General features: G+C 38.0%; 1 protein-coding gene across 1 annotated transcript in view; it reads left to right on the top strand.

The window, feature by feature from the left end:
* The first annotated feature begins 182 nt into the window (after nt 1–182).
* Nucleotides 183–10,870, top strand: part of CIBAR1 (CBY1 interacting BAR domain containing 1) — a 27,412-nt gene continuing 16,724 nt past the window's right edge. Inside the window, exons 1-6 of the mRNA XM_049633156.1 lie at nt 183–223; nt 777–1,011; nt 4,325–4,393; nt 5,350–5,451; nt 7,619–7,624; nt 9,705–9,809. Coding sequence (XP_049489113.1) covers nt 198–223; nt 777–1,011; nt 4,325–4,393; nt 5,350–5,451; nt 7,619–7,624; nt 9,705–9,809 — 543 coding nt within the window. The 5' untranslated portion in view covers nt 183–197. The remainder of the gene's footprint in view (nt 224–776; nt 1,012–4,324; nt 4,394–5,349; nt 5,452–7,618; nt 7,625–9,704; nt 9,810–10,870) is intronic.

Here is a 10,870-nt window from a genome sequence, read left to right as displayed (position 1 = left end):
CCGCGCTCCCGCCGACTCAGGCCCCGAGCGCGGGGACGCGCCGCGTTGCCGTAGAAACGCCGGGGCCGGCGCGGCGGCGCGCGGGGCGGGTTCTCAGGCTCCGGGAGGCGGTGGCTCGCGCCCCGGCGCACGCTCGGGCGCCTCCGAGCCCAGGTCGTTGGGCCCAGCCCGGGGTCCCCGGCCGTGCGCCAGGCAAGATGTTGAGGCGCAGCTTGGAAAACCGGTAACAGCCCCGGGGCCTCGGCTGGCCAGGGCCCCTCCACACGCGAGGGCTCGGGTGGGGGAAGCGGAGCCTCTCTCTCCGGGGCCTCCGTGCCGAATCTCGACCCTGGGCCGGGGTCTGGCCCGTCCCTGCTGCGATCTGGGGCCTACTTCCCAGGGCTGCGGCGAGCCCCGGAGGCCGGGGGTGGATCTTGGGACCACGCTCCCCGGGCCCGGTACTGCCCGGGCGGTGCAGACGCCTGGGAGGCAGCCGGGCGCCCAGGCCGCGCCGCGCCGAGCGGCAGCCCTAGCAGCCCCCACCCCGCGGCGGCGCGGCCAGGCCACAGCCTGGCCTCTCCGTGCGCCCGCACTGTCGGGGTGTTGAGGCCAGGCCCCGACCTGGGGACCTAGAGGAGGGGAACCCGCCTCGGGAGGTAGTGGTGGGATCGTTGATGGTTTGCTCCTTCGAAGCCGCAAAACGCCCCGGGAATGTTTGCATATCAAATTAACGCGGAGATGAAGCCTTTTCATCTCTGATGAGAATGATTTGCGTTTTGTGTCATCTTTTTCTCTAGGGACGCTCAAACCAGACAACTGCAAGATGCTGTCACGAATGTGGAGAAGCATTTCGGAGAGCTGTGCCAAATCTTTGCTGCTTATGTGCGGAAAACTGCCAGACTGCGAGACAAAGCAGACCTACTGGTGAATGAAATCAACGTGTATGCCTGCACAGAGACCCCAAATTTAAAGCAGGGCCTGAAAAACTTTGCCGAGGAGTTTGCCAAACTTCAGGATTATCGACAAGCAGAGGTATGGAGTGAGGTCACAGCGTCATTGTTATGAATGAGCCCCGAAGTAGTGGATGAAGGAACCGTGAAGACTTCCACTTGTAATCCACCTAACTGCAGTGGCGACCACACACTTGATGATAAACGTACATTTCATGTAACATTGTGTGAGTCTGTTAAAGGGAAGCTTCCTGTGATTTGTGATTTTACCGTTTTCAAACTAAACTTTAGGGTGTTCTGAAGTCCTGAATTTCCCCACTTCATTTGGCCAAGGGGTGGCTCTTTACAGGGGGTAGTAAACATAGTACCCATGGGAAAGAAAAGGAGCATGACTTGTGTCTTGTGTGCACGTAAGTATATTTTAAAGTATGTCTGGAGATGGAAGATGTTGAGAGTGGTGATACGAGTGAATAAGTAATAATTGGACAAGAGATCTTTGCTGCTTCAGTGCTCTGCAAAGTGGACCGGTATTTCATTGATTAAAAAAAAAAAAAAAAGCAGCAGTGATTTGCTGATTTATATCATAGATATAAACTAGTGAGACTTTGTGGAGTGGCTTTGGTTTTTTTGCTTTTGCTTTGGAAAGGAGGGAAGAAGATGGTGTTGTAATTGTTTTCTTCATGAAAATCCATTTTTACCTTTAAAACCTCATAAGCACTTTCACTTATATTTATCTTAGGTTTCAAGATACAGGTTTATTACTGTCAGAAAATTGCCAAGTTAGGAGCCACATTGCTTCTCTTGGACTCTTCTCATCAGTGCTTTTGGTACTTTTTAAAAGCCTAATCCAGTAATTTCAATTATCAAAAAAACTCACAAAAACAAAGATAACGATCTTTGAACCTACATTTGCGATCCAAACGGAAATTTGAGTAGTAATTAGATTTGGGGGTACTTTTTGGGAAAAGTTGAGTTCTTGTCATAGGACAGTCTTCTATAATAAACACCCAACTCTCAGTTAAACATAACGGGGGACTTAGTGTTCAAAAATTATTTATTTACACTCACTGATAACCCTGAATTCCCATGTTAAGACAGTAATTTCAGTGCCCCTTTCTAGAAAACCTCTATGCTATTTATCAAATAGCAAAGTGAATTGATTTATATTTGTTCTCCTTTTTTATTTCCCCTGCTTCCCAAATGGTGGAGGTGCTAATGAACCATGAACAAAAGGTAGGCAACAAAAAGGAGAACAGAAAAAAGACTTAAGATAATCCTTGCACTGCATAATCAGTGTATGGATTATTCAAAATGGTATAGACTAAACTATTCAGAGTATTCATGGTTTTGATTTTAGGATTCCTAATATTTAAATACTCAATGAGAACTTGGTTTGTTTCATTTTCCTAAAATCTTTTAAAGTGAAGCATTCATATACATTTTGTTTATAGAAAAACCAACATGAAATGTAAAGTACTGACTATATAAACATACATCATCAAAAAAGAGCCTTCTTCCTGGGGCGCCTGGGTGGCTCAGTCAGTTTCAAGAGTTCTGACTCTTGATTTCGGCTCAGGTCATGATTTCACAGTTCGTGAGATCGAGCCCTGCATTGGACTCTGTGCTGACAGCACAGAGCATGCTTGGGATTGATTCTGTCTCCCTCTTTCTCTGTCCCTCCCCTCCTTATGTGCTCTCTCTCTCTCTCTCTCTTTTGCTCAAAATAAATAAACAAACATTTTTAAAAAAGGCTTCTTCCTCCTCCAAAAATAATGTTCATTTTGAACAATAATGTCATCTTGTATTACTTGTCCTGATAAAATGTTATTGTCCAAGAGTTATTTTTCTTACACTATACATATATATTTGCCTTTAAAGTTTTGGATTTTTTTAAATTTTATTTTGAGAGAGAGAGAAAGTGTGTGTGCATGTACAAGCACCTGGGGGGGCGGGCAGAGAGAGAGAGGGAAAGATAGAATCCCAAGCAGGCTCCTCCCTGTCAGCGCAGAGCCTGACTTGGGGCTCAGTCTCATGAACCATCTCATGAACCATGAGATCATGACCTGAGCAGGGATCAAGAGTTGGATGTTTAACCAACTAAGCCACCCAGGCACCCCTATATATGTCTTTATAAAACCTTTTTCAGGGGCGTCTGGGTGGCTCAGTCGGTTGAGCGTCCGACTTCAGCTCAGGTGATGATCTCACAGTCTGTGGGTTTGAGCCCCACATCGGGCTCTGTGCTGACAGCTCAGAGCCTGGAGCCTGTTTCAGATTCTGTGTCTCCCTCTTTCTCTGACCCTCCCCTGTTCATGCTCTCTCTGTCTCAAAAATAAATAAATGTTAAAAAAAAAAAAAATTTTTTTATAAAACCTTTTTCAGTGCCTTCCACTAGCACTATTAATTAATTACTCAAAATGAGATAAAAACTGTAATGTTTAAGAAAAACAGTTCAATTTTTTTTTAATTTTAGGGAGATTGTAAGCAAGGGAGGCGGCAGAGGGGGAGAGAGAGAGAGAGAGAGCAAATCCTAAGTAGGCTTCAGATGCTCAGCAATGAGCCTAACATGAGGCTAGATCCCACAATCCTGGGATCATGACCTGAGATGAAATCAAGAGTCAGCTGCTCCAAAAAAAAAAAGTCAGCTGCTCAACTGACTGAGCCACCCAGGTGCCCCAAGAAAAACAGTTTAATTCTAAATAAAAAATCAACCATGCGGTTTGACAGTTCAGCAACACTGAGACCATTTATCTTGTTCTTCAAGCTTTAGTAATTTACAAAAGGCTTCCCAGAAAAGAATTGCAGCTAATGCAGTGGTCTGTAAGCTTTTTCTGCTTTTGAGGATTTGTGTCATTTAAAATTTTTCCAATATGCTGTAGCTTTCAGCTTCAATTTTCTTATCTGGAAAGTTGGACTATTACTTTGGAGATAATATATTTTCTTATCTGGAAAGTTGGACTATTACTTTTGGAGATAATATATGTAGAATATCCAACACTGTGCTAAACACACTGATAATGATAGCAGTACTAAAATTTGAGAGGTCTTGAGACTTACCCAAAAGCAACTGTGAGGTAGAAAAGTAATAGAGAGATGATTGTGTGGCGGAGATAAGCTTCTTAGAAACCTGAGACACCTTCTTGCCATATTGTATACGAGGTACTTTTCTGCTTTTATTGTTCCTCTGCAACTTAATAGTTTTTATTGTATTTGAGTTTCGATTCTGAGTTTTATCAATTTCTGGTGATGCTTTTTTATAAAGATAAACTGTGACATCTTAAAACATTACTCTGTGTAGTAATTATGTTTAGGTTAAAGAGCACAGGTTTTATTTCCGAATTTAAATTTTGATATGTCTGTGTTTCTTTTCAGTTATATTTTATAATAATTTTCAATAGGTTGAAAGACTTGAAGCCAAAGTAGTTGAACCTTTGAAAGCTTATGGAACCATTGTAAAAATGAAACGAGTAAGTAAATTCATTTTTTCCTACTATTTATTAGGTATTGTGGCAATGAGGATGAGATTTCCCATAATTGTCCTCTTAATAAAAAGTATAACATAATATTTACACAGTTCTTTTCACACATTTTATGAAGCATCATTTCTTAGAACTTTGAGAATAGTGAGATATTTTTAGTGAGTTTACTAAGTAAACTATAGCAACATAAAACATTATTATAGAAAGTTTAAAATATTTAATATTTATAGTCATGAAGAATATATGGACAGAACTTATTTTACTAAATGAATATAAGTTTATATTAAGTTTATATTTTTTTATTTTAAAGTAGGCAATAACAGGTAGACTAAAAGTGACTAAGACAAAGCTCTATTTTTTTATTGATACATATTAGTTTCAGTGATTTAGTATCTGCGTACGTTGTGAAATGATCACAAAAGTCTAGTTAACATCCATCATCATACATAGTTAGAAATCTTTTTTTCTTGCGATGAGGCTTTTTAAGATGTACTCTTAAGCAACTTTAAAATATGCAATACAGGGTTAATAACTATAGTCTCCATACCGCATGTTACATCCCAAGTTGTGTTTTTTAAATCAACTTTGAGGTATAATTTACAGGCAGTAAAATTCTCCTGTTTTAAGTGTTCATTGAGTTTTGACAAATGTGTATACACATGTAACTACTACCACAGTCAAAATTCTCTCTATATATAATATTATATATAATGGTTATAGGTTCGTATTAAAATTATCTTGCCTGTATCATTATTTTTAGAGGATATTAAAGAAATGCACACATACACAGGCACACTCACACACACTGATTCTGCAGTAGTAATAATTCCTGTGGTAATGATACTTGGACCAAACAAGGAGTGTTTTCCCATTCTTAAAACAGAGTGTGTATATATTACTTCTTAAATCAGAGATTTGTATTAATCATAAATGCCTGTTTTCAGGATGACCTCAAAGCAACATTAACAGCAAGGAATCGAGAAGCTAAACAGTTAACTCAGTTAGAAAGAACACGACAGCGAAACCCATCTGATCGACATGTTATTGTATCCTTTGACTTTTGATCTTTAAAAAAATGTTTTGTAAGGTATGCCGTACAAAAGTAAATATTTATGGAAATTATGCATTTCTACTCTTAAATGTGCAGAAAATTTGAATATAAAGGTTGAAAAGAAACCTATGCATTTACAAGTTCTCATTATAGAAATCAGCTGCCCTGCTTTTGAAAAGGAAGGAAAAGTCATTTTTCCCCAGTATAATCCCCTTCACCTTTAAAAAACAACAACAGTGTGAAACCACAATTATGACTACCAGCCAAAGACCCTCAGGAGGTTCTAGAATACAATTGAGGTCCTTAGCTGGACACAAAAGGATCTAGATAGGACTACCAACTGTGACAAGGATCTTCTGTTAAGAATGACTGTTACTTAAGGTAGAATGTACCTTGTTCGTGACTAAATAAAAGGATAGAAAATAGTGCCTGGCTAATTGCCAACAATTGGAATAGGTGCAATTGTATAGAAAGTACTAATTTATCCCCCTGCCTCTTTTTCCCATTCCTTGTGTCTCCTTCCTGCTTCCTGAAGGTTTTTACTGCCCTAGCTCAGCCAATTAGGAGTGTCCCTATTGGGGGCATTTGAGGTTCCATAACACCTCCATCCCTGAGGGGAACCCCTGGAGCAATAATTTGGGGCTACACCAGTTGCGCGGTCCTCCTTCCTCTGGACCAAAGGTACATAAGCCCAACCTTGTAATAAACAAAAATGGGCAGCCATAGGGCTGGGACAGAAACATCTAGTTGAGGATTAAGATTTACCAACTAGAGTATAGAGTCTGGATTTTAAGCAAGTCAGAAAAACCAGAGAATGGTGGAAAATTTATGACTGCCAGCTAGGGACTGAGGCAGAGAGACCAGGTTATCCAGATTTTAAGAAGCGAGAGATCAAAATTTTGTTTTGTTTTGTTTGGAGGAGAATACATAAAGGCAGAAAAATGTCACATCTGGAATCCCGAGTGGTTGGTAGGATTGAATCAGGGGTATTAGTGTGGAGATTCAACACAGAAATGAACATTTCTAAGACAAAGATGTTTCTGACTTAGATGGTCTGTTGTAAACACTGCTGTGGAGGAGGCAGTCTTATACTGTAGATGAAACTGGTCGCTAGGTTCACATTGGGGGAAATAAATGCAACAATGGAATAGATTACTGCTATAGGTGAACTGCTATGCTCACTGGAAAAGTGAGTGGATTTTGACAACCTAAGACTAGAAAATAAAGGACAATCTATCTACAAATGTATTCAATATAAATATAAAAATATTCAATCATAGCATAATAGAATATTTATTAGGATGGACCCTTAAAATTCATCTGATAATTCAAAAGCAGCAAGCATGTTAAAGTTCATTATGTAAAAAACATGGAGTGGCTCTGATATAAGAGGGTGGGATAAAGAAGAATCTCAGGGCTCTGTCTGCTTGCTCATCCTGCAAGGCCCTGGGTGGCTTTGGAAAAAGTTTCCTATGACACAGTTTGAAAAACGCCAGTCTGGCTCACCATTTTATAAGCCATTTTGCACTCATGGCTAATTTCATTAAATATACTGATACCTCTAACTCACAGAGTTGTGTCATAGTATTTTATTTTTTTATTTTATTTTTGTAATGTTTATCTTTGAGAGAGCATGAGCAGGGGGAGGAACAGAAAGAAAGGGGACAGAAGACCTGAAGCCTGCTCTGTGCTGACAGCAGTGAGGCCGACGGGGGGCTTGAACTCACAGGCTGTGAAATCATGACCTGAACTGAAGTCGGATGCTCAACTGACTGAGACACCCAGGCGCCCTCATAGTGTTTTAATAAAAAGCATTTCCTGCTCAAATTGATACATTATAGGATTTTGAAGAATTTTCCGAAAAAACAAAACAAAACAAAAACAAGAAAAAGAAACCTATGTCTTTTTTGTTAAAAATAGCTGTGTTAACTTTGTGTGAGTTACTGTGCCTGAGTGAAAAGATCTGAGACTTTCAGAAATGAATATTAGTTGGTAGAGGGTGGGGGAAGATTAAAACACAGGTGTCCCAGCTGTAGCCTCTGCTTCCCCACTCTTTTCCTGGTTTAGCCAATTCCACCTACCTGTCCAAATCAAAAAAAAATTTTTTTAATTTGAAACTATCAGTAACTGGAGAGGGCAAAGACATAATCAGAAGGAAGTAGTCACAAGTAAAGAATTGCGTGAGTCTCATGTAATACTATTAAGAAATTAGTTTTCCTGAATATTCTCATTAGAAGGTTAACATGCATCAAATAACTGTTAGAAATTTTTTCATACTAATCTACAAAGGAACTCTATTTTACTTTTGAATTTCCTGTGATACAGTTATATTTTTAAAAATTGCAAGCCCAGGGCACCTGGGTGGCTTGGTTGGTTAAGCCTCAGGCTCTTGATTTCAGCTGGGGGTCATGATCTTGCAGTTTGTGAGATTGAGCCCTGCATTGGGCTCACTGCTGTGAGCACAGAGCCTGCTTGGGATTCTCTCTCTGCCTCTCCTGCACATGTGTCTGCACTCTCTTTCACAATAAATAAGTAAACTTAAAAAAAAAAGTTAAAAGTTTGTATGCTTTTAAAAAACTTTACACCCTTATGGCAAATGTACACATACGTATAATGACTATATTTTTAAATTCTTAGCATCTTAAAATCATGTACTTGAATTATTCTAAATTCTTCTTTTTTTAAGTTTGTTTACTTATTTTTGAGAGAGAGAGACACTGCAAGTGGGGGAGGGGCAGAGAGAGAGAGAATCCCAAGCAGACTCTGCACTGTCAATGCAGAGCCTGCTGCAGGGCTCGAAGCCACAAACCTGTGAGACCATGACCTGAGCTGAAATCAAGAGTCAGACACTTAACCGACTGAGCCACCCAGGTGCCCCGTGAGTTATTCTAAATGTAAGAGTACATAATCAGTATAAAATTATAATTAATGTATAATCTGATTGCAAGTTTATATAACTCAATGAGCATATGATTCTAATTTACTAAAAAAAATTGTTCTCTTTGAAATGTATTTTTTCCTTTATGAAAAATTTCAGTCACAGGTGGGTAATAAAGTGGTGTGTCGAGATGGATCCCTATAGTAAACTCTTTTACTTACTTCAATTTATACATTTTCTTGAAAAAGCAAGGGCTAAATGTCAAAATAGTACGTGTCACTAAACTTTGATGACAAATGCACATTTTTCCATGGATTATTAAATGATGATATTTGATACTTTTGAGTAAATATACTACTAGTACAGGAAACAAAACTGTATTAGAATTTAATCAAAAATTAAGCTATGTTTTTTAAAACCTCTACTGCTTAGTAATAAAATCTTTTAAATATTTTTGGGCAACTACAGTTCTAAAGTAAGAAATGCTTTTTTAAGTGAAATACATGAGTAGATTAGAAATGTTCTGCACTTTACAGTACTGTAGCCACTAGCAATATATGGCTGTTGAGCTCTTGAAATGCAATTAGACCAAATGAGGAAGTAGTTTTTTAATCATTAAATCTTACAGTAGCCACATGTGGCTACTGGCCACCATATTGATTATACACTACAGATCTAGATTGTATGAGTACTTGTCATTACAGTATATGAAGTAAAGCGTTAAAGTTGCCATCTAATTTATTACTTACTGGTACATTATTTTTTGTAATAAGCATTAACTAAATGGTAACAGTGTAATATGATTAGCTTATAAAAAGAATGTACAAATACACCCCATGCTGAAATAAAGATCTGTAGTGTACATTCTTCTATATCTGATTAGGATATTACAGGATTAGAAACATTTAATGCATTTGGAGAATTAGAAAATTTAAAATACTTAAGTCACAAGTCCATCCTTATTTGGAAAATAAAGGGTTAAAGGGGAAATAATGAGAAAAGAACAGAATGATAAATGGCACAGATGGTAAAACAGATGAAAGGAGTAGAAAATATAGAAAATTGTTTTACAGTAAACAGTCCAAGGGTGATATAGGGAAAAAAATGATTTTGTAGGAAGAAAGGGGAAGGAGTTACGTTTTCTTTTGTTTGAGGTCAGGAATCGTCATTTAATAGATTTAAAGTTCTTTATTCTGCACATGCTTATTATATAGATCATTTTATTTTATGTGGTAAAATATATTCTTGAACAGTTTACAGTATTACGCCAAAAAGCCAATAGGGCAATTGTAACATTTACAAATAGACTCAGTTGAATGGATTCTAACTTGAACTGTTTTATATCTTTGGTTGGGGAATACTTTTTGTAGGCAGAAACTGAATTGCAGAGAGCTACAATGGATGCTACCCGAACAACTCGTCATCTGGAGGAAACCATTGACAATTTCGAAAAGCAGAAAATAAAGGATATAAAGGTAATAAAGTAACTGTTAAAGTTTGAAACATGTTTTCTAATGTTATTTTTTGTTTATTTAAATGTATGAAAAATTTTAATGCTGATTTTTTTTAGCCCATAGTCTATATGAAAAAGGTACTATAAATAAAAATATCAGATGATATTTTCCTATTTCCTCAGATATTCAACTTATTCCATTTCTATTTAATCAAAGGAAACTAACATTTCTTATGTTTTTGTGCATCCAGTGCTGTTACAGGCACTTTATATGAATTCTCTTTATAGCAACTTCATAAGAATGAGGTGGTGTTATCCATACATTGTATAAAATTTAAGCAAAGATAGAAAGTAATTTACCCAAAGTATCATAGCCAAAAATCTGAAACTATAAACCAATTATGTATTTTAAAAATCTGTGCTTTCCATTCTCTAGTAACTAGATATTATCACATAAAAAAATAGCAAGAGTAGCCAACCACATAAATTTGCATCCACCATGATACAGTGTCATAAGAATTGCCTTATCTTATTGCAACATACCAGTAGATATGACATCTTTCAGATCATAGACTTCAGAAGTCTTCAGTGACTTTTTCATATGCATTTGGAAAGATTTGGAGGATTGCTTATGACCATATTATGTCCCTTAAAACAAGTAATCTAGGATGTGTTTTGGCTTGCTGCAAATTTTCTGAGAAAAAAGCTTTAAAGAAAAATACTTTTGTCATTTTACAACTACTAACAAAGAAAACATCTTGCTTTCAAAAGTTACGTTCTTATCAGTAAAATTATCTGCCATTTAATTATATCATTCCTCTTTACAGTCCACGAAACAACATTCATTTGTACCTTTTTCTCCCCATTACAGTTTTAAAGGATTTCAGAACTTTGATTTTTTTCTGATAACTCTGCTCAAAAGTCTCTGGTTTGGTCCTGAAGACCAAACCCTTTTTTAAAGCCTCTCAATTCACTTTGCACTCTGCTTTGTAACGGTAGATTACTGCTCATGAAGACCATCTCATTTAATAGAGGAGACAAACTTCATTTACTGAGGTGGGAGAGTGTGGGCAGGATATAACA

The sequence above is a fragment of the Panthera uncia genome, chromosome F2 (genome assembly GCF_023721935.1).
Source record: "Panthera uncia isolate 11264 chromosome F2, Puncia_PCG_1.0, whole genome shotgun sequence".
NCBI classification, from domain to species: Eukaryota; Metazoa; Chordata; class Mammalia; order Carnivora; family Felidae; genus Panthera; species Panthera uncia.
Note: the sequence above shows the minus strand (reverse complement) of the source record. Positions and strands in the feature narration are given on the sequence as shown.